Source organism: Lipophrys pholis, assembly GCF_963383615.2.
Source record: "Lipophrys pholis genome assembly, chromosome: 20".
NCBI classification, from domain to species: Eukaryota; Metazoa; Chordata; class Actinopteri; order Blenniiformes; family Blenniidae; genus Lipophrys; species Lipophrys pholis.
This window is the reverse complement of record NC_137648.1, coordinates 21,552,591-21,580,472: the sequence shown is the minus strand read 5'-3', so window position 1 is coordinate 21,580,472 and position 27,882 is coordinate 21,552,591. Positions and strand designations below refer to the sequence as shown.

The window sequence follows — 27,882 nt, the reverse complement described above, 5'->3', positions numbered from 1 at the left end:
CAGAAATCAAACACTTTTGACAGAAAATGAGTCCAATCTCAACATGAAGCCAATTTTAATGACACCTTCTGGTGCAAATACAATGACATGTCCATAAATTGCCTGCTATCGCTGTTGCATTCTGGGTGTTTTTACACGACAGCGTGGCTTTGAGGCTAATGCTAGTTATCATGGGTGGAAAGTTATGTTTTTGTCTGTGCGTATTTATCTATTTATTGGTTTGTATGTATGTATGTATGAATTTTACCAACGTCTCGCAAAAACTGCTTCCCTGAATTGCTTAAAACTTTCAGGGATGACTTGTCATCATCCAAGGACCAATCAATTAGATTTTGGGACGCTAACGGCTAACTGTTTCCGAAAAACATCCCCCAAAACTGCGAAAGAATGTCCCATACAAAGTGAATGAGGGAGGAGATCAAAGGAGATCAGCGTCTGTTGCCATGGAGACGCTCCCTGCTCAGTGTTTCACTCAGTGATGTAGCTACCTGACAGGCTAGTTAGCGTCACTATGAGCTAACGGCTATCATGCTAATGATGCTAACTTGGTTCCGCAAACAAATGTGGCGTTGGACAAGATCTGCGCTCTACCGAGTGTAGCTCTAGTTTGCCTATCTGGCAGCATCACGATACCTCAGCTCGGGTCTCAGTGTTGTGTTGACGCTTTTAAGAAATTAGTTAAAAACAAAATCTGTGTTTTCTTTGAAATTTGTACCATTTTCTTGGTGTTTTGGCGGATTGCAGCGTGTCGCGGCCGGTTTTGGTCGACGGGCCTTGTGTTCCACGCCCCCGTTCTAAGATGTACATCAATGTGAGAAAGTTGTGGTTCCAAAACGAGACCCAACCAAACAAAATAAAAAAAAAAGAAAAACAGGCCAACAAATCCAGGATGTGTTGATCTTTAACATGAGTTTGCATCGTAAAGATTTTCACAACAGAAGCGTCTGATGAAAGAAGCTGGACGCTCCAGAAGGCCTCGGTCGATCCGACGCGACTCGTCAACAGCAACAAAACACAGAATAAATACTGTAACACTCAGAGCCACATGTTCCACCGCCTCGGTTCTTACAAATAAAATACATACAGTACTCATTTATCTCCATGGACAAACGCATATCGTCGCTTTATAATATTTTCTTCTGTACATTTTCAGTAGTCGTTACATGGAGAGTATTTCAGCACAGCTCACCACAAAGAACGGAGAAGCACACGAGGAAAATCAATCTTTTGGCTTCGGAGGTCATAAACGTAAACGGCACTCTCGCTAACGGCGGTTTATTCCGTCGCGAGACAAACACACGAAGAAACGTCTTCCTGACCCTCGTTCAGCGGCTCTCGTAAACCTTCAGGATGAAAATAATCTACTTTGTTCACAAGAAAAACGGACTTTTTAGCTGAAATATTCACCAACATCGCTGCTGTTGAGGCGCTAGCTAACATATGCTAAAGCTAATATTTCACTTCCTGCTTTACACGTACAGTAATAGCTTATCGAGCTGAACATCTAAGCACCAAGCTAAAGGAAATCTTATATTCAGATCTTGATTTTCATGAACTTTCTGTGGCTTTAGCGGCTAAACGTCTGTTAGCTAGCTAGTTAACTCTTTAACACGCTCAGCGGTTTGAATCAATCTGTGATCAATTTGAAAAGGGTAAGAACTGAAAACATATAGGATCATAGACATCATATTTGATTTATATTTAAAATGTGGACACATTTTGGACCAGAAACTGACGCTAATTGGTGCCACGTGACACATAATTCATAATTTCATGCACTTTAACTTATTAACACAGAATATTTGGGCTTTGGACGGTTTGAGGACGTTAAGGCTCCATTTAGACGACAACCATTTCAAGTGAGAACGGAAAACTTGTATTTTGTGTGTTACGAGCCACTGGAGACGCAACTTTTTGGCAATGCTGCTACAGCGCATGCTCAGCACATTAGTAGTAACTAGTAGTTCTGCACATGCTCAGTAGAGCCAATCAGAACAAAGTTTCCTCCGTGGTGTCTTGACTCCCAGTCCATATTCTCCTGGACTTGGTGGTTTTATTTTGAAAAAATGACTGTCAAAATAAAACTACCAACTTGGTAGTTTTATTTTGACAGTCAACGTAATAACAATCCACTAGAATGGTCTGTCCACAAGAATGTCCGTGTTCTCCTGTTGTTAATGTTTAGAGTTCGTTGATCTGTGTGTGTGTGTGTGTGTCTGTGTGTGTGTGTGTGTGTGTGTGTGCTTTCAGTACTAAAACTAACAACGGCGTCAACTAGTGGCCCGACATGAAAACTACTTTTTTTTTCCAGTGTTTCTGCTATTTCAGACCTCATTTTCAGAACATTGCCGTGTAAATGTGAAACTTTTCTGAAACGAAAATGCAAAAAACGTTTTCACTTGAAACGTTGTCGTGCCACCGGAGCCTTAGACTCGGTTTACGGGACGTTTCAGGTGAAAATACCCGTCTGATAAAGGAAAGTGTTGCGTTTACACAACAGAGACACACGGACAATGATGTAGTTAGTATGCCAGGCTACAAGGGGGCACTGTTGCATGTTGTTGTAATGAAATCACACAAGACACGTGTGCAGAGAACAATCAATTATAAATGTTAAGAAAATGGAGAGAACCCGACATTCCAGTGGACAGATGACGAGTTGGATGATATCGGGGGAGAATCTCAACTATTAAACTCGCGAAGTGGACGATAAATCTAGAATACGGACTGGGAGACACGGCCCTATGGAGGCCGCCATGTTTGTTACTCGCGTGTGCGCAGAAGAACTATTTACCACGGCGTAGGTGTGCATGTGCAGTAGCGGCGCTCTGTATCCTCTGGCGGTCTCTTTGGGAAGGAACCGCGGACGTGAAAGAGACGTTCCACCAGCCTGGGTATACAGAAGTGACGGCTGCAGTGGAGTTGAACACCGCTGTCGTTTCAACGGACCCCGACAGTGAAGAAAGCTTTCCGGCTACACTGGTTTTTCGTGTAAACGAGGCCATTGAGACCAACTTCCTCGTCTTGAGCTTCAAGTTAAGAAATGTTATTTCGCTCCTCGTCGACTCCACCGAGCAGAAGTGAGGCCGTTGATGAAGCGGGCCGATTAGCCCGCCGGCATATTTCTACTTCCTTCTCTTCATGCAACGCGTCCGCACTTAAGGCAGCGATGAACTAACTGCCACGCAGCGTTCAGGCTGATTCACTTCCTGCTGCGGCTGCATGACGGCCGAGCCTCGGTGTTTTTAACCCTTTTGTTCCAGGCGGCAGCCTGATCGTATTGAAAACACCAGCTGGAAGGAAAAGCCCTCAGAGGAACCCGCCAGCCAAACGATTGATTTCCTGTTTCACACCGAAGCACACGGAGCAGACACAGACTATCAAGCACTCTGGCTTTTCTTTTGTTTCATTTTTTTTTTTTTGAACATTCACTTGGTAAAACTAGCAAGTACTTCTGATTACAGCAACAGGAGAGTGAATTCCAGAAGGCCGTCGTTCTTCCCGGGCCGTCCCTCGATCGGAGCCACAGTGTGGACGTTGGTCGTCCCAGACCGCGTTGAAGAGAAGACTTTTGTGTTTTGATCGAGCAGCCAACAGGAAGTGACAACTGTCTCAGCGTCCAATTTAAAAATGGGAAGATTGGAAGTGAATCCGTGCAGATTCCTGATCTGAAAACCCAAGAGCGAGCAGGTTCGTCCTCGTGATCCGTTGTCGGATCAGAATCCCCCAGAAAGGGCTAAAAACTCAAAAGTTGTTCTAATAAATAGATTATTAATCACATTGCTGTTCCTTTACTGCCGAGGCTGTAAACTCTTTGTAACAGACACAATACGGAGCAAACCGGTGACCAACTGAACCGGATCAGAACCGTGGTCCGCCGACTTCGCCACATTAGCTGATCGCTAACAGTAGAGCGACATCCTGCTGCGTCTCATGGCCTCGCTGATCAGGTACGCCGGGCTGACCTCCGGCTCCTCCGTCATCACCACAATGTTCTGCCACTCTCCGCACTGGTTGGACTTCTTGATCGTGTCCACCACGCACAGAGCGTAGAGACAGTCCTCGAAGGTGGCGGCCATCGTCAGGGGCCGGCCGTCCCACGTCCTGCGGTCGTCCTGGTCCTGGAATGCCTGCCGCACCGCCTGGATCATGCGGATGGTCCCGGTGAGGTACGGCGAGGGAATGTCACTGAAGGCCTTCTCCGGTAAGGACGCCTTCTCCAGCGGCGTGGTGTCTTTTAGCAGCAGCTCGGGGCCGCCCCCGCCGCCGCCGCCACCGCTGTTCTTCTGCCCGTACAGGTCCGTCCCCGTCACCGTCAGCCTCCCGACCGTCCCCACCACGATCACCTCCTGTCGGAACTCGCCGGGGACGTTGAAGTTGAGCGTGACGGTGCAGCAGGCGCCTCCTTCCAGAACCATCTGGAAGGTGCAGAAGTCGTCGCTGGTGATCTGGCGGATTCCCCGGATGTGGTCCGTCTGCTTGACGAAGGTCTTCAGGAAGCCGTGGACTTTGGCGGCGCGCTGGCCTGTCAAGAAGGTCAGCAGGTCGATGATGTAGCTGCCCACCGAGTGCAGCCCGCCGCCCCCCATCAGGTCGTCGCAGCTCCAGTTGTACTTCTTCCCGAGGAGGCTGCCGCTGTGGACCTGCAGGACACAACCGACAGAACTCAATCAGCTTTTGTCGTGTTTTGGTTTCTGTTTACATGACAGCGGCGTTTGGAGTCTCTGAAAACACTCGGGCTCCGTCTCCATGGAGACGGTGAAAACGCTCGTCCTGGTCCGGGTCACATCGACCGTCATAACTAGATCTTGTGCACATGCTCAGTAGAGTCAATCAGAACAAAGTTTCCTCCGTTGTGTCATGACTCCCAGTCCATATTCTCCTGGACTTGGTAATTTTATTTTGACAGTCACCGTAATAACAATTCAACTTGGTACTTTTGTAGTTGGCCTCACCGTACTTGGAGCAACAGAGCAAATCAGATTCTTCTCCAGGTGTCAGTGTGTCATTCTGACGTAACTTCGAGATGAAGACATACTTCGAGATGAAGACATACCTCGAGGTGAAGACATACCTCGATGTGTGTCTTCATCATCATGTGAAGCAACGTAGAAATCCCCACTTTAAACAGCTCGACACATCAGACTGAAGTAATAACCTTTGTAGTTTTGTCTGGTTGTGGTTAAGAAACGTGTCCCCCGGTTTCCTTTCTCCTGCCATGAAAGACGTCTATTTGTGTGAGCGTGAGTCTGGTCTTCATCTAAGTTAAATATATATCTATCTTTTTAATATTTTCCAGCTTTTTTGTGTCTACAATTTGTCACTATATTTCGCAGGCCAATAAAGAATTTCGGGATGTCCCGATCACACTTTTTTGCCCCCGATACCGATCCGATTTTTCAAAATTGAGTATCGGCCGATACCGATACTGTCCCGATCCGATACTCACATTGCTATTGCAAAGATGCTCAATGGTCTATTTTTGGAGCGACTAAGACGTCTGAAGCTAAAAGCACTATTGGTAGAAGCTTTGTTTAGCTAGAAATTATTGTAAAACTCACTTATTGAATCAAAATTCTTCACAGAATGACTCAAGAACTTATTTAAACTTTATTCAGTCATAAGAACAAAACCCCAATTACACTCTGCAGTCTTGTATCTCCTATTTATGTTAACCTAAACAACTTCACCTGGATTTTGGGGCAAATAAATCACTATGACTATGGCTCAACACAAGTCTTCAGGGCATGTAGTACACATGCCACGCCTTTAGGGGCGCTGTGCCCACGAAACACAACATACCACATAGAAATTTAGAAGTAGACTCTTGCACAAAAACACATAAACCACTATATATATAAGTCTAGTTTTCTAGGTCTATGGCCCCGCTCCGATTTGCCGATATCGATATCCGATATCAACTGATCTGATGGGGACATTCCTAAAAGAAAGAATAAGTTTGTAGAAGAACTTCAGCGACTTTACATTTTATTGATACGTGAGTCTAGTGGAGAGACTCAATGCACCATCTTGTGGGAGAAATTGGTAATACAACACCGCGTGGTTAGCTTGTTGGTCACTTTTTAAACTCGAGCCGCTCACACACAAACTTTTCATAATTTCTGGGTATTTTTTAAAAACGTGTTCTTGAAAGTTAAGACATTTCATACCTGCGCCTCACAGACGAGGAGCTCTCCGATGTATCCTTCCTCCAGCAGCTCCTTCATTCGGACGAACGCCGGCAGGAAACGCAGCACATTTCCCATAATGCTCAGCAGCTTGGGGTAGTACTGGGCTGCTGACATCATTCGAAAGGCATCCAGAGGTGTGGCGGTCCGGTCGCAGATCACGTTCTTGCCAATACCTGCAGAGGGAAAGAGAGAGGACGGGGAATGAGCCACGTCCTCTTGGGCCTGGAAACATCCCCACCCCTAACCAAACAATGCCGAAACAAAGAAGTCCAGATTTCCCTTCACTTTCAGGGTTTCCTCCTCTGAGCGCTGAGAAACAGACGGATTTGTTCGGTTCATAGCACCACAACAGAGCGGACGCCGCTCTGATGCCTGAACCTCTGATTGTACTTTAAAGGTTTAGATGTTGGCAGGCGGCTGTCGGACCTGGACAGCTCCGAGGGCTTTCAACACACCGGTGGAACCGGGGATGAAATGGATGGGAACTCTGCACGGAACCTCGTTAAAACCACAAAATATCCACAAACAGCTGAGAGGAAAGAAAAGGAGCTACTTTTCATAAACACTTTAAAGCTTCTGCAACAAGGAATCAATAACCTCTGCTGTACTGTGAAGGACGCGGGAGGATTCTGCACAACGTGAGAAATGTACAGAAAGCTGACGGGCTGAAAAAGCTGGTGTGAATGAAAGATAGATCCTGTTGGCTGAAGCTTCGTCCAGCTGAAGGACTCGTGTCGGGCCTGTCCGTGTTCTCGTCAGGCACCGAGGCTGTTTGCACAACGACTTAGTTTCCGCGGAGAACTAAGACGACGTGTACAGCGGCGCTGGAGCCTCGTGTCAGACCCGCATCGTTTGTTCTCCGCTGTTTGTTGTGTCAACCAGCAGTTCTGAGAGTGAACTTCCAACATTAATCTGCCATTAGCTCCAATTGGCCGGGAAATTAATCCTCCTGACCCAGTTCTGATGGAACCTGGGAGCACACACACACCCACACCCACACCCACACCCACACCCACACCCACACCCACACCCACACCCACACCCACACCCACACCCACACCCACACACACACACACACACACACACACACACACACACACACACACACACACACACACACACACACACACACACACACACACACACACACACACACACACACACACGCTTGATGTAATCGGATCGTTTTATTTATTCATTTATTATAAAACAGGTTCCAGAGTGGAGAAATCTGAAAACACCGCTTCGGCTTTGACGTGTGGACGGACAAGGCCCACATTAGCTGATACAATGATGTCATGGCCCCGCCTCTCGACCACCGCCTCCGTGACGCCACTTGATAACAACATGGCGGATGACCTGCTCCAGGTGGCGCTGCTGAGGCTCATCGCTTTAATGAGAAACACAATGTTTAGATTTGTTCATGCTCCAGATCTCATTCTCAGTTTTTGTCGTATTTCTGTGGTCGAGTTACAGCGCCACCTATAGGCCTGGCATAGGTGCTACATCAATTTGAGTGGAAACGGCCTCAGACCCTCCAGAACCTTTTACAGCCTGCTAAAGATCACACTCAGGATAATCCAGCATCATTAATGTACTGTCTCACAGTCTCAGTCCGTCTTATTCTCACTGTCTCATTCTCACTCTCTCCGGCTCAGAGTTCGACCCCCATGAAGACCTTTTGCTCCTGACGGAGAAAGCTCTGAGTCCGGATTAGACGTGTCGGTCTGTCGACTCAGCTCTGCCACGGCCTCTCAGACACTCAGTGTGTCTGATAAAGAGATTAATGGCTGCACCTCGGCACACGATACCATCAGAGCAGCTTCTACAGCAATTATCTGGCAGACAGCGTAACGTTGGACTGAAAGTTCACCAGGTGGAGTTCAGACTGGAGGTGAGGGTGTAGCATAAACGACAGCGTGAAGAGGCGGAACCGTCCTGGGCTTCAGGCCCAGATTCCACCATTTTAAGTGACAAAGCAAAACTGTCATTGTGTTTGTGGTCAGTTTAGACGACAACGGAGCTCGGAGTCACTGAAAACACAACTTTTTAAAATCAGTTCCCAACAGGGAACTTTTTGAAAACACTCTGACCCCAGTAAAAGCGTTCCCACCGTCTACAAGGAGTCCGAGCTATTTTCAAAAAGTTGCATTTTTGCCTGTTTAAACGACGACGGAGTCTGAGCTTTTTCAAAAACTTCCACCCTGTGAGCCGTTGTCAAAAAGTTGTGTTTTCAGTGGCTCCCAGCACCGTTGTCGTGGGGATGGACACCAAAATGCCAGCAAGTTTTGCGACTTCACTTGAAAACGTACTTACTGTCTTCTTATAAAACTACGTTGCCCCTGTGGATGTTTTTTCAAGAGGAGTTACCGAAAACATCCGCTTTTACCTTGACAAATGGGAATAAACGTCTTTTTTCAACACTGATTGAAATCAAACTCATTCTGAGAGTTTTCTAGAAATCTCCTTGAGGATGTTGTTTTCCCCCAAATACTTCAGTATTGCAACTTTAAGTCGTTTCGCTTTGATGACAGTAACGCATTTTGAAGAGCTTTTTATAATATTAACAGGGTGGAGGAGGTGGAGCCAGTATCCAGAGGATCAATCCAGACACTTTGAGTCCACTGAGGCTAAATAGTGACGTTCTGATGCCTCGATGGCACCAAGTATCCAGAGTGACCGTGTGTCTGGACTAGAAAGAGCTTTCTCTTCACTGTGCTGAGATTCCAGAATAAACTCCCGGGACAATGGTTCTTCTTGCTCGTTGGTAGAAAACGTCTGAACTGATGTCCTGTTGATCCAAAGACTCTGGGCTGTAACCTTATTGTTGTCCCACCAAACACAAATACCAGGGAACAAACAGCCACATTCTCTGCTGCTCTGCAATCACATTTGTTTTATGTGGAGTGATTGTGAGAACAGACGGTGGTCCATGCAGTGGTCCATACAGTGTTCCATGCAGTGGTGCATGCTGTGGGCTGCTGTATGCTGTGGTCTATGCTGTGGTCTATGCTGTGGTCCATGCAGTGGTCCATGCTGTGGTCACTGTGAGGCTGTTAGCCACAGCTGCTCTGGTTGGGCAGGTAAAACTCCTCGCCCAGTGGGAGTTCGGTAACGGAGCACAAAAAACCTCCTGCACAGCCGCTCGGTCCCTCGACATCAATAATTCACCTCCAGGACATCGAACCGGGGGACTGCAGGGAGAGCTGGTAGGAAGTGGGCATGAACCATAGCCTTCACATGTCGTTTGCTTATGGAAAATAAATGAGGCTTTATGGCTTCTACTAAGTACAGGTATCGGTAGTTGGTATCGGCAAGAGGCTGAAGGTTCGTATTCGATGGACAGACGTCACCAAAGAAACCCCAGTGGAAGGAAATGGCAGGCTGATGATTCCAGAACTCTCCCAGCACTTCTCCTAGTTCTGGGAGAGTACTCTTGCTAGTTCTGGGAGAGCACTCCTCCTAGTTCTGGGAGAGTACTCCTGCTAGTTCTGGGAGAGTAGTCCTCCTAACTGTGGGAGAGTACTCTTGCTAGTTCTGGGAGAGCACTCCTGCTAGTTCTGGGAGAGCACTCCTCCTAGTTCTGGGAGAGTACTCCTCCTAGCTCTGGGAGAGTACTCCTGCTCATTCTGGGGGAGTACTCCTCCTAGTTCTGGGAGAGCACTCCTGCTAGCTCTGGGAGAGTACTCCTCCTAGCTCTGGGAGAGTACTCCTGCTCATTCTAGGGGAGTACTCCTCCTAGTTCTGGGAGAGCACTCCTCCTAGCTCTGGGAGAGTACTCCTCCTAGTTCTGGGAGAGCACTCCTGCTAGTTCTGGGGGAGTACTCCTGCTCATTCTGGGGGAGTACTCCTCCTAGTTCTGGGAGAGTACTCCTCCTAGTTCTGGGAGAGTACTCCTCCTCCTAGTTCTGGGAGAGTACTCCTCCTCCTAGTTCTGGGAGAGTACTCCTCCTCCTAGTTCTGGGAGAGTACTCCTCCTCGTAGTTCTGGGAGAGTACTCCTCCTAGTTCTGGGAGAGTACTCCTCCTCCTAGTTCTGGGAGAGTACTCCTCCTCCTAGTTCTGGGAGAGTACTCCTCCTAGTTCCAGAACTAAGAGGAGTACCCTCCCAGCAGCAGCTCACTCTGGCTACCTGCTCACCTTCAGGTACTGAACTAAACACTCAGAATCAAATCCCTCCCGGTCGTCTCTCATGACTTCAGACCAAAACTGTGAATCCAAACGAGCAGAGTCCGTTTCCTCCTGCTTCACTTCTCAGTTCAATCATCTGTTCACACACGATGGTCGACTGAAAGCCAATTCCTGGTTCTGACTGAAGACGGAACGAGGCAGAGATCAGTTGAGTGTGTTCACACCATTACAGCTGCAGAACAACCGTTTTCACTGCTCACTGTGACTCACAGCATGGTGAACGTTCACCCCGTCACCAGGAGTCTACCACCATCTCTCTTTATCAGATTAAAGTAGAAAACAGCCTGACGGTGAGAAACTCCACTGTTCAGAACTAAGGAGTGACCTCTCATACGCACGGGAGCTCCATCACTTCCTTCAATAAGAGGTTCTCATGAAAACAGGAAGTGTCTGGTGTTAATGGAGTCACCAGGAGGAGACTGCAGCGTGTCAGGTACTTTCACTCAGCAGGAAAAACTAACGTGACGTCTTGAGTTTTAGAAGGAAACTAAAGACTGGAGTCGCTGTGCATCATCTCATCTGGAGTTGAATAAAACAAAGTACCACTTCTGGTCAAACTGGTCAGATTAGATCCTCACCTCAGTCTGTATCTGTTACAAGGTCAAGAACGACAGTTTGTCTCGTCATTTTGAAGAAATTGTTTTCCAAGTAAAGGGTCGGATTTTATCAAAAGGGGGATATATAGTTTGATTTTCTTGAATAAATTCTAACTGATTCTGAAGAATCAGAACCTTGGAAAAGTGACTTTTTAGTGTTTTATCTGGCCTTTACATTCAGCAGGAATTATTTAGAGGCATATTGACTTCATGTCTACACTGTGACTTCAATTCATCCCAACCCGAAGGTATAAATAAAAACTGTATTCCTTCATAAATCCTCCACTTTATCCCACTGGTGGGGGGGGGGGGGTTAGGATTTATTTATAATCTGCTGAATTCTTATTGTGGATTGGAAATGTCCCGTTTGTTAAGAGGCTCTTTGGTTTATTCTTTGCTGTGAGATAAGATAGATTGTTTTTTATAAAGTATGTTGATTTACATGCAGTTTATTGAAAGGACTGACGCTGCAGACGTGGCGGTGGTTCATGTGGATAATCGGAGCCTCGCTGCCGAGCGCCGCCGTCCTCAATCCTCCCGCCACAGAAACAAGCTAAATAGTCTGTACGCAGACGATGTTAGTGTCTTTGTGCTTTGACATTTCTTCTTTCTCCTCCAACCGAATTTATACTGTCAGGTTATTTCCGTTATGTTTAGCTTCTTCACACACTTTGTGAACTCATATTTACACAGTGGGCGGGGCATCCAGAGCAGCAGGGCTGCTTCTGATTGGCCAAATGTGTTGATGTGCAGATTGTGGAAAATGCAGCGTGCGGGAACGTCGTTTCATCACAGTTCAGTGTTTCTCACTCTGATGATGAAATAATGACGGATTGTGCAGACACACACACACACACACACTCACACACTCACACACTCACACACTCACACACACACACAGAGGAAGGAAAGGCTGGGTTGCGGCGCAGCAGGAAGGTCAGGTTGAAGAGCAGAGCGACGCCGGCGTCTCACTAATCTCTCGGCACATTGTTGAGTGTTTTATCACGGCAGCTTGGAAACGACTCAAACCCAACAACCGGTTCAGACAATCCGATTGTTTCACAACCTGCAGTGAGTCGTGTGTTGAAGAGAAAACCTTCCTCCTCCTCCTGCATCCGCAGGAAACAAACCACAAGTCGTCACTTCTGAGGGCAACAATCATGTTTCTCCCAAATCCTCCAACAGCTGGAAGCAGCAGCAGAACAACCCTGGTGGATTAGGAAGGATCGGTCCTCGCTGGAGGAGGAGGAGGAGGAGGAGGAGGATGTGATACTAATATGATGTCAATATCATACTAACACAAATACCAATATCATACAATATATTACTGAAACAGATACTGATTCAATACCAGTATAATATTGCATCAATTATCATTATTATTATGATCAATATGATAATGATCCAATAATAATACAAATACTGTATAATATCATACCGATACCAATACGATACAAGACTGCATTGATATGATACCAATATTGATAAAGGTACCAATATGATGCAAATACAATACCGATACAGATACAATATAGCATCGAAACTAATACTAATACTATCACTAATATGATACCAATACTGACCTAAGCCTCATTTCCACAGTGCCCCTTGGTGACGGTACCGGTGGGGTGGGGTCAGCTATCTGTAACCAGACCCATATCAGTGCCGCGTTTCCATTACACAGGGTTCGGTTTGAAATGTAGGCGGGGTTATGAACGGTTGTGTAATCACGCAGGATGTGACGCCATAGCCGGAGGACATTTTCAAAAAAGCGACCCGATTGCTGCCGGACAACTGATTGGAAATGGCTGCTTGCTGGGAGAACAGCGGTCGTCACGGACCAATGAACAGACGGCAGTGTTGAAGCTCCTCCCCCTCATATCCGGCACATTGTGCCTGGTACACCAAGTGGAGGGGTAGCGAGAAATGGTTACCAATGGTACCGGTTGGTAATGATTCTGAGTCAGTGGAAACGCACAACAACCGGTTCCGAGCTGACCCGTACCGGCACCAAGGGGCACTGTGGAAACGAGGCTATAGATACCAAGATCATACTGGTAGTAAGACCAATGTGATACACACACAATGGTAATATAGCGTTGATACAGATACTGATCAATGCCAATACAATACGGAAACATACAGGAAAACTGCAATTATCGATATTATAAAGATACAATACAATATGGATGACACCGATACTGATGCCAACATGTCAATATCAGACGGATACTAATTCCAATGTGATACAGAACAATATCAATATAGTACTGATACAGAGCCAATACAATATCAATACAATTCCAACATGGATACGACACACCACCAATACAAGATCGATACCGACAGGATACCAAACAGTTATTGACATGATCATGATACAATACCAAGACACCGATATCATACCAATACTAATATTGATATGACAATATGCCACTGGTAGCAACACTAATGTGATACAACACAAAATGTATCAATAATAGTACAGATACCGATACCGATACTGCACTGATTTCTTCTGTGTCAGAGACTGTATCGGCAGTATAACGTGTTGTAGAGGACCGTTTGAAGACGGCACGATGAAGAGACGCTCAGAGAGATGGAGCAGACTCGTCCTCCTCCTGATCACCTCAAATTCAATCGAGTTTAAAGCAATTAGAAAGAGGCGGAGCCAACATGGAGGCGTCGACCTTCTGACTGGAAACGACTGGAAACGAGGAGGAAATCAGGAGAAGAGCAGCTTCCTGTTGACCGACGTGGCTTTGGGTCTCATTTCCCAGTTCGGCATGTAAATAGAACTTTGACTGAGAGTGGAGGATGTCTGCAGCCATGTCCGGCTTTGTGTTGCAGCTGGGGGGAAGAGAGGGCACCTGGGGGTAAGAGAGGGGCACCTGGGGGTAAGAGAGGGGCACCTGGGGGTAAGAGAGGGCAGCTGGGGGTAAGAGAGGGGCACCTGGGGGTAAGAGAGGGGCAGCTGGGGGTAAGAGAGGGGCACCTGGGGGTAAGAGAGGGGCACCTGGGGGTAAGAGAGGGCAGCTGGGGGTAAGAGAGGGGCAGCTGGGGGTAAGAGAGGGGCACCTGGGGGTAAGAGAGGGGCACCTGGGGGTAAGAGAGGGGCACCTGGGGGTAAGAGAGGGCAGCTGGGGGTAAGAGAGGGGCAGCTGGGGGTAAGAGAGGGGCACCTGGGGGTAAGCGAGGGCAGCTGGGGGTAAGAGCAGTCTGGTTCCTAACGTCCACAGGACAGGCTGGAGGCTCGGCTCCAGAGAATGTAAACAAACCCTAAAGTGAATGTGTGTTGAAGGATTAAAGAATCTATTTGAATATAGAAAAGTGAAATCCATCATTATAATCTGTTGTAAAGTCCTAATAACACTGGTGAGCTGACATTATTTGCGTTTTACTGATAAATCCTCTAGTATTTTACAAACTTTGAATGAGGGACAAAGTGGAAAAGAATTTTTGTCATCAGTGTTCAACTAAGCTTCCTCTGATATAAATGTTGTTTCTTTTATACTTTTTGAGTTTAAATTGCCTTTATAAATGTTGTTTCTTTGTTATAAGACATGAAATGCCTTTCGACACACACACACACACACACACACACACACACACACACACACACACACACACACACACACACACACACACACACACACACACACACACACACACACACACACACACACACACACACACACACACACACACACACACACACACACACACACACACACACACACACACACACACACACACACACTATGGGTAATGAGCAGCATTAGAGTGTGTTCCATTAGTGGAAAAGGTTTTGCGGTTCCGACGCGTTACGAACCAGAAGCTTCAGGTTTCACCACGGAGGCTAATACGTTAGCTCGCTATGTGATGAAGAAGAAAAACGTCAAGGAATCCGATAATAAAAGACGGCCAAGTGAGCTCATTTGTTTATGGGTACAAAGTTGTACGAAAGAATGATACGTAGAAAATTAGATTCAGAGATAGTATATATATATATATATATATATATATTCATAAAACAGTACAAACTCAGAGGTTATGTTAGCTCGTTAGCTTGTGGTGCTAATACTGGCTGTACGATCTCATTACCTGTTAACTGCTGTTGAACTCCAGCTTAACAACAATTAGCTCGTTAGCTCGCTGTGCTAATGCAGGCAGTTTGCTCAATTTCCTGTAATCTTGACTTCTTCTGTGGAAGAAGTGGCTGTGGGTCCATAATGACGCTGCCACCTTGTGGCTGAAGGCTGTTTTTCACACTAAAGTTTAGAGAGTTTGATGTTTGAGATGTTTGTTTAGGGAAGGCAGAAGAATAAAACTGTCACTGTGATGACAGAGCAAATATAGCAGGTGAGATTTTCTTTGTATTCTTCTCATTTGAGAAAAATACAATGTCATGTCCTGATAGATCCTCCTGATTTACATTTAAATGACAAAATGTGGACTTGGACTCATGAAGAGGTAAGTGAGTGCCCCCCCCCACCACGATCCTGTCCTCGGGGGGCTAATTAAGGACCCTCCCCGCTAATCATGCTGACACACACACACACACACACACACACACACACACACACACACACACACACACACACACAGCATCCTAATCAGCACTTCCCGTTGCAGGCAGGAACACAAACATGGCTGCCGATGACTGAGACGTCTTTTTCCTCCCCCAGTGTCGGTTTGCGTTCGTCAGGTTGAGGTGGAGCAGGATAAACCGTCCCAGTAACATAATACATGACGGAATAACGGATTGTTGATGACGATCAGCAGGGGGTCTCAGTACACCGTCCCGTCACAGGAGCAGAATATCAGGCCCGAGAACACGTTCCAAGTGAAAACGCATCGTTTTTGGCATTTTCATTTCAGAAAAGTTTTTCCATTTACACATAACAGCGTTATGTGTTAGCATGTTAGTCCACTAGTTGGCGGTGTTGGTTGTTTTTGTAATAAAACACCAAGTTGGATTGTTATTACGGTGACTGTCAAAATAAAACTACCAAGTTGGATTGTTATTATGGTGGCTGTCAAAATAAAACTACTAAGTTGGATTGTTATTATGGTGGCTGTCAAAATAAAACTACCAAGTTGGACTGTTATTATGGTGGCTGTCAAAATAAAACTACCAAGTTGGAAGGTTATTATGGTGGCTGTCAAAATAAAACTACCAAGTTGGAAGGTTATTATGGTGGCTGTCAAAATAAAATGACCAAATTGGATTGTTATTACGGTGACTGTCAAAATAAAAGTACCAAGTCCAGGAGAATAGGGAGTCATGACACCATGGAGGAAACACTGTTCTGATTGTCTCTACTGAGCATGTGCAGAACGACTAGTTACTACGGCCGCAGTGCGAATGTCCAGTAGCGTTTCTGCTCTCAGACTAAAGGTAGAAGGAATAACAGAATGACTCAATGCACCATCTTGTGGTCCAAAGTGGAACTACAGGACTGGGCAAGCTGCTACATGATTGGTTCCTTTAACATCAGATCGATTGTCAGGTGTATCCTGATGTACAGCCAGTGGTAGCTTTATGTTGCTACCTGACAGGCACTTATCACGTAAAGATGTAACGTTCATTATTAAACTCTCATCTTGACTGAAACGTTTTTGTCGCATTGAAATGAAACGCAGGAGAGAAACTAGTCGACGGATCCATCATCTCCCCACAATCGGGAGGATTTTAGAGTCTGTTAGGAAAATTGAAGTCCAGCACAGTTTGCTGGCAGCGCCTGGCGGGGCCACAAGGCCTCCATTGTACCGACCGAAACCAGGAGGTGACGGGTGTTAGCGGGGAATGGTAATGAGCAGCAGGGAGCTAACAGTCTGAAGTGATGCTGAAACACTCGGCGGCGTGACGAGCGACGAGCGGACGCCTGAAGTCTTCGCTGTTATGTTTCATCCATCTTTCTCGGGAAACAAGGGCGACGCCACGCGAGGGGAGAAGAGCTGCTAAAGACTGGTTAATAACCATCAACGTCCGGAGGAAGACGGACTAATTCTGGCTGACGGATGAGACGTTTCACTGAGGAGGAAGATGAACCAGCGAGCTTTGTTATTACCCGTCACATGGCGGGGTGGGGGGGGGGGGGGGGGGGGGGGGGGGGTGGGGGGTCGCACCGACGTCTCCAGATCAGATCAGAGTTTACAGTTCCTGCTGTAGCTACACCATTTCACGGTTTGAGTTGTTGATGAAGGTTCAGAGCGGCGCCACTCGTTCGTTTCTCGCCAACGGTTGCACAGGAAGTGAGGCGCTGCTCTTGGGGGTTCACCACAGAATCACTTCCTGCTGCAGCCGGACGACTTCATGAGCTGAACTTCCTTTTCTGCAGTGAAGAAGGAGCGAGAGGAGAGAGGAGGCCATCCTCCATCAGGAGGAGCGCGCCTTGCCTCGCCTCGCCTCGCCTCGCCTCGCCTCGCCTCACCTCGCCTCCCCGATGACCAATTACCAAATGCAGCCGCTCTATTCCTGAAGTGGGACATAGCGGCCGAGCCAGACGGCGATAAAAGGCCGGCGTCTCGGGGGGAAACGGGGCGGAGCTAGGGACGCGGTCACACAAAACCATCAGCAGCGAGCTGGTGACGCTACAGCAGGGATTTCCCAACGCCGCGGCTTTGCTCAGATGTCTGTGTTTTGGCTCAGTCAGACTGGAGGAGTGTTTCAACAAGCGCCGCGCCGAGCGGCGAGGTCACGCCACCGCGTGTCGCAACAAGACGATGAAACCACAAGCAGATCAATTATCTTCAGCTCTCCGCCTCACGGCTACGACTTTCTGCTTCAGAACAGTCGGCGCTCAGCAACGTCCAAACTTCCCAGCAGATTCACACTGGGAACGTTTGGTGAGGCAACAGAGCGAAGCGCTGCCGCACCGCGCCGCTCCAGTCCGTCCTTACACCTTCCTTCATGGAGCCTCACCAACACAATCAGCTCACATCTGGTTTAATGATCATTAAAGAATGATGGTTCGTCTCGCAGCCGCCTCTGGAATGTGGCTGTTCAGCTATTGTGTGTGTGTTGTGTTCAGTTGTGTTCAGTTGTGTTCAGTTGAGTGTGTTGTGCATAAATGAAATGAAGGAGTGATGAGTCAGCACTTTTTACAACTCAACCCAGACAAAACGGAGCTCATTGTTTTTGGCCCCAAAGAAGAAAGGTTAAAGGTCAGTGCTCATCTTGACTCCAGGTCACTCAGGACATCAAATCAGGCAGAATCTGGGTGGAGTTCTGGACTCAGACCTGAAATTTAACAGCCACATTAAGACAAGAACCAAATCAGCTTCCTACCGTCTGAACAATGTTGAAGAATCAAAGGATTTCTGAGCAACAAGATTCTGAGAAACTTCTTCTGCTTTCATTTTCACTGGAACGGAGTGTTTACAGGCCTCAGGAGACAATCTGTCAGACAACTACAGCTCATCCAGAACACTGAGGGTGGAGCATATTACACCACCACGCTGAGGATGGAACACATTACACCAACACACTGAGGGTGGAGCACATTACACCAACACACTGAGGTTGGAGAACATTACACCAACACACTGAGGGTGGAGCACATTACACCACCACACTGAGGGTGGTGAACATTACACCATCACACTGAGGTTGGAGAACATTACACCAACACACTGAGGGTGGTGAACATTACACCAACACACTGAGGGTGGAGCACATTACCCCCGTGCTCCACCCTCTCCACTGGCTGCCTGTGTATCAAAGGACTTCAGAACCTTCCTTCTGCTCCAGAAAGCTTTGAATGGTCTCGGCCTAAATCCTCTCAGATTGACTTGTAGAAGATCAAAGCTCCAGACCTCTGAGGTCATCAGGAAGAGGTTGACTCACTGTTCCTACAGTCAGAAGAAACAAGGTGAAGCAGCTTTTAGTTCCTACCTCCTCACCTGTGGAACAAACTTCCTGAACACCTGAAGACTGTTGACACACTCACTTCTTTTAAATCAGGACTTAAAACATTCCTGTATGCACGGGCTTCAGAATAAACAATAGATTTTACTTACTTATTAAACTTATCTTAATAAATCTCTTACCTTATTTATTCTACTTTTCTTCATTATTTGTTTTCATGCATTTCTTTCATTTCTTCTAAAGCTTTAATGTATTTCTTTATTCTGTATTTCTTTCATTTCTATTATTTCTTTGTAAAGCACTGTGAGTTGCCTTGAGTTTGAATGGTGCTCTAGAAATACATTTGCCTTGCCTTGTGTTCAGTTGTGTGTGTTGTGTCGAGTCGTGTATCTTCTGTTGTGTTGAATGTCCTGTAGTGTATGTTGCATTGTGTGTCCTGTGTTCTGTTGTGTGTTTCTTGTGTATGTTGTGTTGTGTATGTTGTGTTGTGTTGTACGGACTGAAGCTCAGCAGGACCCCCCCCCCCCCCCTGCTCACTGCTGCTGTTGTGGTGTTGTGTTGTGTGTCTTTTGTTGTGTGTGAGTGTGTGTGTCAGCAGACTCACTGCTGTGGAGTGAAGTGACATGTGAAGCTGCTCTGCAGTTCACCTCGACTTCTTAAATCCTTTTTCTCTTGAGGAATGCTCACTTGTCAGTGGACCCCCCCCCCCCCCCCCCCCCCCCTCATTCATCTCATCACAAAGGAGATTTCACAGGAGTGGAAACTCTCCGCCGCCTCCTCGTCCCGCCCGTCGCTCACACGCCGTCATTAGCATGTTAAAGGACGTGAACGTGAACCGCTGGGAACCTGGTGACGGATTTTAAAAGAAGGCCTGGGAACGTCAGCAGACCTCCGTCTGCGGGATCTGAGGGAGGCTGCTGATTGGCCGAGACCTGGAGGTCTGAACTTCAACCACAAAGTCCTCGGTCCGTCAGGGTTTGGCACTCTGAGAACTATGGATTATTTAGAACACCGTGATGACTTTCATGTGAAAATACCGACCGGTGGTCGGAGCCACTGAGAGCGCAACTTTCTGAAAATGCTCCAACCCCGTCTCCATGGAAACGGGTGAAAACGAGACTCTGGAAACACTCAGGCTCTGACTGAGTTCTCCATGTTTGTTTCGTTCCCGTGGAAATGGACGTTTTCAAAACTTTGCCATGTAAACGCAAAACCTTTCCGAAACAAAAAACCTAAAACGATGCGTTTTCCCATCATGCAAATGAGGTCAAAGACTGATTTGAAGACTCGTTGTCGGGATTAGAACAACTTCGTTTTTGTCTCAGAGAACAGATTTTGAAGACCTCAGCAAATCACTGTAAAATTTACAAAAATATTTCAGATAATTTCTATCTGGCATTTAAATCTAAAAATGGTTCAGTGACTTGTAACTGAAATAAGGATGATAAGCTAACATGTCACCAAACTACAGAATACCTTGTCTCACAATGTCGCCAAAATTGACTATAACTGTGAAAAGGCTCAAGCTACTGAAGCCGTTAAAACGGCTAAAAATGCTGCATTGCTAACCGTGTGAAATATCAGAATAAAATGTCAGCGGTTCTTAACTAAATCTTTTAAATTTCATAAACACGACATAAACTACAGTTCTGGTGAAAGTTGATAAGCTTCATTTGATGGACAACCTGTGTATTTCTGGTCATGAATGTTGACCTTTGACCTCTGGTACTGTGTGAATACTTAGCTAGCTAACCAGTTAGCTAGCCTGCTAACTCACCAATTCTGCTCCTAAGTTTTCTCAAAGGTGAATTCTCACGAGTAACCTTAAACAGATATTTCTGTTGTTGTTTAACAGTTAACTTTGAGCGGCGGCGTCCTCGACTTTCCCGCCGTAGCGCGGGTTTTGGTTGCGCTGCGTCTTTAAACGAGCGCCTCAGTGGAACGTGTATGCACGATGACGCAGGCAGGTTAAAAATAGGCGGCTGCCACTGGACCGTCCTTCACAGCAGGTGTCTCAGCTGCTTTTCACCGTCAGTCGATTATAAAAATAAAAGCGGGCCGGGAGTCACGAGCTGGTTCTCATGTGATGAAGACTGATCGTCTCTGATCGTCTGGACCGAGGCTCTGCTGCACTTTGAATTCAGTGCGAACAAAGAGGAACTAACTCGTCTGGAAGCAGCTCAAGTCGCCTCGACGCTCAAAATGTTTACGTTTTATAATCGGCTTTTGGCTAATAGCTGGCTACGGAGCGTTCAAGCCAATTCGGTCGTTTAATCACAGAAGTGGAACGTCTGAAACGCCTTTAAATCACTAAAATACAGTAGAAAAAGTTTTGACTCCACCATGACTGTCACCGTGGCGTAAATCTCACCGGTTGTTCCCATCATGACCACCTGGGGGCGCCAGAGAGCTTCAGTAGAAGCAGTAATAAAACGTGGCGGGGTCGGGGAGGCGCCTTCTCCCGACATGACACACTGCAGATTGTCAAGATTTAAAATCGTATTTCTAGACATGATGATAATTTGGCTCATTTTGAAGATTCATGTAATTTTACAGAATAATCTCATATCTAGATTTTAAATCTTTTTTCAAGATTTGTTAACAAGTAAAATTCACTTGCTGCATGGACGTATAATTTCACTAGTTTTCAAGTAATTCTCCTCTCAGATTTAGTTTTAATAACTTATATTTGGGTTACTCTTTCCAGCAGTGTAATCTCATAAGATTTGTGTTCAACATTTTCAAGTAAAAACGCACTGGAAACGCAACTTTCTGAAAACGGCTTCCAAGGTGGAACTTTCTGGAAACACTCCGACTGCGTCGTCACGCTAACGGGGGAAAGCGCAACTTTCTGAAAATATTGGGGTGCAGGAAGTCTGGGTTGCGGAAAACGCAAATTACGAGACAAAACGAAATGATAAATAAACCAGGAGTGCAAGACCAGCTGTACATTTCAAATTAAAAGCATCCAATTATCCACGAAGGGTTCTGCTTGAAGTTTTTACTTATTTATGATTTATCAGCGAAAAAACATCTGATCTGAACAAGGTGAAGAACAGGAACTAGTCTGGCATCCAAACAGAAGTTTGACGTAAATGTAAAACGTTAAAATGTTCCACTGGGGGGGGGGGGGGGGGGGGGGGGGGGGGGGGGGTTCAGAGTAAAAATCCTTTGAGTCATCCGAGCCGTGACTCATGTAAAAGTCCAGATTCTACAGAAGAGACGCAGAGTCTGAAGAAACCTGCTGCTTCGCCCTCATGATGTGATGAGGACCACGAAGAAACAACTCAACTGTTTTCCACTGAGTGACGAAACTCAAGAGGGTTTCACACAAACGTCACACGGCTTCCTCTTCCTCTTCCTCCTCCTCCTCCTCTTCCTCCTCCCCCGTCAAAACAAAACCTGAAACTGGCGCTCTAACGTTTCACTTCGGCTTCAGGTTGAGTTTCAGGCCGCGGCCTGGAGACCGAGAGCAGAACAGAACTTTACTAAAGCCGTCGCTGTTTAACGGCGAAGAGTTTGAGGCGTCGTCTCAAACTTAAACATCAAGATGGCGACGTAACGAATCTGGATAAATTTAGTCAAAGGTCAAAGGTCAAACCCTTAACTCCCCGAGAAACGGAAACACTTTCATCTGATAGCTCAACATGGACTTTAGCGGAACCGTCAGTGTTTCATTCTTTGACCAAAGTAAAGCTGAAAGGCCAGAAAGCGGATCGGTCGGTTAAGATCCAGTTTCCAGAGGAGACAAAGGAGAACCCTGGAAGGTCTAGAGTTCTAGAGTGGAACTCCAGCAGAGAGGCTGGAGGCCGTTGTCACCCGAGAAGCTCCGACGTGATCGCTAAGCACTGCTAATGCTAATGCTAACTGCTAACACTATGGAGGAACCAAAAGATCCTGAAAGTCTGAAGTTGAAACTGTGTGTGTGTGTGTGTGTGTGTGTGTGTGTGTGTGTGTGTGTGTGTGTGTGTGTGTGTGTGTGATGTAGACACTCACACACACACACACACACACACACACACACACACACACACACACACACACACACACACACACACACACACACACACACACACACACACACACACACAGCTTCCTCTTGATGACTCCTGGTTGAAGTATCAGATCAAACCTGAAGAACCGGCGAGACGCGACTCCTGTCAGGGATTTTCCATTTTCTACGTCACGACGAGCGTCTCCACCCTCAGAGGGTTTATTTACAGACACGAGAGGAAACACTGAGCGATGCAGGTTGACGGAGGGCGGAGGTTGGATGGAGGGAAGGTGGAGGATGAACTGAGGGTGTAGAGAGGGTGGGTGGATGGTGGACTGAGGGTGGAGGGTGGAGGTTGAATGGAGGGAAGGGGGATGATGGACTGAGGGTATAGAGATGGTGGGTGGATGGTGGACTGAGAGAGGAGGGAGGGTTGAGGATGGAGGGTGGAGGGAGGAGGGTGGAGGATATCCCACCAGCACTCTTTAAACAGCTCAGCCAATCCTCTCGGCTCAGAGCGAAAGTTCACATTCCGGCGGCACCGCGGAGCTTCTGAGGTGAGCGGCGGGCAGATTAGCATCAGCTCAACACCCCCTCCCCCCTCCCCCCTCCCCCGACACAACCGGTCGGTTCAGCCACTGCTCCGCTCCGTCAACAATCACTGTCCGCCGTGACGACTTCCTGTCAGTGAGCTACGACCTCTGGAGGAACCGATCCACGTTCCATCACAATCAGACCGAGGTTCCTCCACCTTGACATTCCCCGACTCGTCTCTTCGTCCTCACCGTTCCCACACTGGGTGGAGGAACCGATCTGGACGTCTTGGACCCACCATCAGTGAGAGGCTCCAGCTGTGAGGCCAGACTACCAAACCGCTGCTCCACCGCGTCCGACGACATTAACAAAGAAGAAACTAAGATCAAACTGGAGAGACTCTGGATGAACGTCGTACGAGACGGGAGCTTTTTCCTAATTTGTTCCTGGCTGTATTGGTTTAACTGTTACGTTCTGCTGCGAGACGCCTGATATGTCATCAAGCTGCGTTTAAATTCTGGCAAAGAAACAAACATTTCAATCTGAGGCGTCGAGCAAAAAGCCCGACGTTGACGATCGCGGTCGTAAAGGATCAAACAGGAAATGATTCTCACACCACGAGAAAACTAACTGAAGAAAAGACAAACCAGGAAGCGTCTCGGTTCGCGGATCAACGTCTTCCTGGAAACCGGATTTGAATCTGAAGACTCCTGCTGGCGTCTCCTGGCGACGGTCGCTTCGTCTTCTCTGGAACGTTTTGGAAAATTAGGCCTCGTTTCCACGACAACGGATTTGTAGTGTTTTGAGGGTCCGTTTCCATGGTACCGGTGCTTGGAGCCACTGAAAACACAACTTTTTGAAAATGTCCCGACGCCGTCGCTGTGTAAATGGGCAAAATGAGACTTTTTGAAAACGGCGGATTGGTCCTCCTGCTCTGCATCAAGAATGAAGTCGTACGTTTTGTAAACTGGACCTCGCTGCACGTTGGGTTTTTCCGAGAAACACTTGACGACGTGACCTTCGACCTGGAAGCAGCGCGACACGATTCTCCGCCCGACCGCGGCTCGGGAGGCGGCGTGCAGCTCGCACTGCTCCACCAAACCCACTTCCTGTCTGCCGCGCTGCTCCAGATTTCAAACTAGAACGAGTCTCTGGGCGGATTCCCGTCTTCTTCGCTGCTCCCAGTTTGTCACCGAGGTTAAATCAAGAGACGCGCTCGTCCAATCAGAACGCTCCGTCACATCAAGAGATTTCACAGAATAAAGTTCAGGCTATGTTAGTTTTCTGCTGCAGACGTGAAAACAAACAGCAAGAAGAATAAATTCACTCTTAACAAAACTAAAGCTTTAATTAAAACGAATCTAAAATAGAAAATGCAAAAAAGTGTAAAAAAAGAGCGGCGAGTATCAGTAAGTATCTTGAACACGGCCTTTGAAATATATTGGTTGAATCACTGAGTTTCTGAAATCTGCAGCGCAGTGGAGGTTAGCATTTAGCATGATTAGCACTGTGTTGTTTTCTTCTGGTTGTGATTCTACGTCAGTATTTTTCTCCGCAGCCCTGGTACTCTGGGTTGGATCACTGTCTGACGGCTCTTTGGCTCCGACTAGTGGCCGGCGGGGATATGACAGCAGCTCCTTGCGCACGGTTTTCAACACCAACTAGTTTTCCTGGCGCTCACAAGTAAAGAGGTGGACGATTAACCGTTTACTTGAGTGCCCGGACACGTAATTGGTCACGTGACGACTTTCTGAAAGCAAACGTTAGCGGGGTTGACGATACGTCGCGGGACGGCTCACCAAATTAAAAAACTAAACGTGAGTAATAAAATAAATTATACCTGTGTGTGTGTGTGTGTGTGTGGGTGTGGGTGTGGGTGTGGGTGTGGGTGTGGGTGTGGGTGTGTGGGTGTGGGTGTGGGGGTGTGGGTGTGGGTGTGTGCGGGGTGGGTCATGGGTTGGGTTTCCCAATCAAGACCCGGGGGGAGGGGTTATGGGGCGGGTGGATTATGAGGCTCCTGGGGGTGTAGAGTTGACTGTTCTCCGACCGGGGCCTGCGCCGGGCTTCGCTTTCCTGGGTCTGGGGGCGGGGCTGGTCCGGGGCGCGGCGGCTGGGGCCGTCTCTGCCTTGCCGGGTTGGGGGGGGGCGGTGGGTGGGCCTGTTCCCGGGGGTGTGGTGGGACTCGCCGCCGGGGTTGGGGGGGCTCTCGGCCCGCTCGGCCCGGGGGCCCTGCTCCGGCCTTTTCTCGGCTTGGCAGCTTGGGTCGGGGCCTGGGGCCCTGTGCCCTTTGTCCTTCTCTTGTGGGCCCCTCTTGCCTGGGGGGGATTCCTCTCTGCATTCTCCGTCGGGTGCTTTTTGGGCGGGGGCGGGGCTCTCTGGGGTGGTTCGCTGGGGTCTCCCCGGGCCTGGGGGGCTTCTGTCTGCCGGGGTGGCGGTGTCCGGGCGCGGTGGCCTCGGACCCCGGGGTGTCACCACGGGTCCCCCCACAACAGTTCCGGCCACACCCAGTGGACAAGCCACACACACACTCACATACACGCACACACACACACACACACTTTCACTCCTCACGAAAGGTGCTTCTGAAGTTGCTTGTTGTCTGTCATCATTTGCTCAAACTTTAAAAATCATGTTCCTCTTTTGTTGTTGCCTCTTTGTTATTTCATGTTCCTGCTTCACGTTACTGTCTAGATAGAGCTGCTCAGGCTGGTTAAATCTAGGAAATCATCTTACTGTCTAGATAGAGCTGCTCAGGCTGGTTCAATCTAATAACAGTTGGAAAGTATTTGGATGAGTGTGATTATTGCAAATAATATATGTAGCACAACAAGGACATTGTATGTTATCCCCTTCCCCCCACCCCCCTCCCCCCTCCCCCCTCGACTTTCTTCTCTCTCTTCTCTTCTCTCTCTCTTTGTGCGTTCCCCCCCGGTCGTGTACGGCAGCCATGCCAGCTTCTGACGGAGAAGGCAACAGGAGGAGACTCCAGGTCTCTCCCTGTTGCAAGACCAAAAACTGTTCTGACTCCGAAGGCTCTCAATCACATCATATTGTTGGCCCAAGCTGCCGAACAGGACAAGGGCGAGAAAAAAAAAAAAAAAGAAAAAAAAAAAAAAAAAAAAAAAAAAAAAAAAAAAAAAAAAAAAAAAAAAAAAAAAAATAAAATAAAATAAATTATAAATAAATAAATAAATAATAAAAACAATATGTATCATGAAGTCCAGCCTGATGAGGCCTGAACCACTGGGCCAGCAATGAAGCAGGAGTCAAATTACAAGCAAAGGCTCAATTTTGTCTTCAGTGAAAAAAAAACCTTTAAGAAATAAAACAAAATGACTGGAGAACTCGTGAAAACTGCAAGAGGATGATGGATGGATGGAGTTGTACTGGAATAACGAACGGATGATGGATGATAAAGGCTGGTAGTGTTGATGGACAAAGGGATGGCGAGATTATCGATGAATGGTGGTTAACGAATGATGGATGAACTAGTGATGACCGGATGAACTAGTGATGACCGGTGATGACCGGATGAACTAGTGATGACCGGATGAACTAGTGATGACCGGTGATGACCGGATGAACTAGTGATGACCGGATGACGAGCGGCCGGGGACTCACCGAGCGTCTTGACGGCGATCTGGCGGGTGAGGGGCGGCGGCAGGTTGATGCAGACCAGGTCGACGTCCTGGTGCAGCAGCACGTCGTCGATGCGGTTGGTGTAGAAGGGGACGTTCATCTCCTGGGCCAGCTCCTCCGCCTCCTCCTGCGTGCGGCCCCACAGCGCCTTCACCGCGAAGCCCTCGTTCTTCAGCAGCGGCACGATCACCCGGGCGGTCAGGCCGGTGCCGAACACCCCCACCCCGGGGAGCATGGCTCGGCTGGCTGGCTCGGTGCGGAGCTTGGCTGCGGGGGTCGGAGGGTCACAGTGCGGCTCCGGGCGGAGGCGGAGGCGGAGCGGCTGCTGCTGCTGCTGCGGAGCGGAGCGTCAGGCTGGCCATCCACCTGCAGTCACACCCGGAGCTTCCGCACACACACCCCGCATGTCCCGCTGCAGAGTCCCGCTGCAGAGCCCCGCTGAGATCCCAGGTTAAAACGAATAAAAGCGGCGGAAGCGACGCGACGTCAAGGCGGAGGGTTTCACCTCCTCAACGACCGCGGCACGCAGCGCTCCGCATGCCGCCGCCTCCTGCACACGCAGCCCGGCGGAGGACGCCGAGCTCCGGTGGAGGTCCGGAGAAAAGCCCGGGGCGGAGAGCGGAGCTCCGGCCGACGTCCACACAAAGAGGCCCGGGCAGCAGAGCGGAGCTCCGCCGTGATGAGGTGCTCGATCCCCGCAGGAACCCGCTGCGGCGCCGCGGTGTTATGGTGGAGGCTGCGAAGATGGTGCACACACGCGCGCGCGCACACACACACACACACACACACACACACACACACACACACACACACACACACACACACACACACACACACACACACACACACACACACACACACACAC

The 27,882-nt window shown here is 48.0% G+C and overlaps 1 protein-coding gene across 1 annotated transcript; it reads right to left on the bottom strand.

The window, feature by feature from the left end:
* Positions 1-883: 883 nt before the first annotated feature.
* On the bottom strand, positions 884-27,882 carry gfod1 (glucose-fructose oxidoreductase domain containing 1). The gene is made up of 3 exons (XM_080489198.1): positions 27,000-27,882; positions 6,171-6,364; positions 884-4,643 (listed from the first exon to the last, which is right to left on the bottom strand). Exons 1-3 carry the CDS (start codon positions 27,250-27,252, stop codon positions 3,903-3,905), a joined length of 1,188 nt encoding a protein of 395 aa, XP_080345324.1. The 5' UTR covers positions 27,253-27,882; the 3' UTR covers positions 884-3,902.

What these genes read in the sequence shown, in the direction of transcription:
- gfod1 (XM_080489198.1), bottom strand. Translation starts at nt 27,252, where the DNA reads ATGCTCCCCGGGGTGGGGGTGTTCGGCACCGGCCTGACCGCCCGGGTG. An exon ending in GATCGCCGTCAAGACGCTCG is followed by an intron (nt 6,365 to 26,999) that starts GTGAGTCCCCGG and finishes TTCCCTCTGCAG; the next exon opens with GTATTGGCAAGAACGTGATC. An exon ending in TCCTCGTCTGTGAGGCGCAG is followed by an intron (nt 4,644 to 6,170) that starts GTATGAAATGTC and finishes TGTGTCCTGCAG; the next exon opens with GTCCACAGCGGCAGCCTCCT.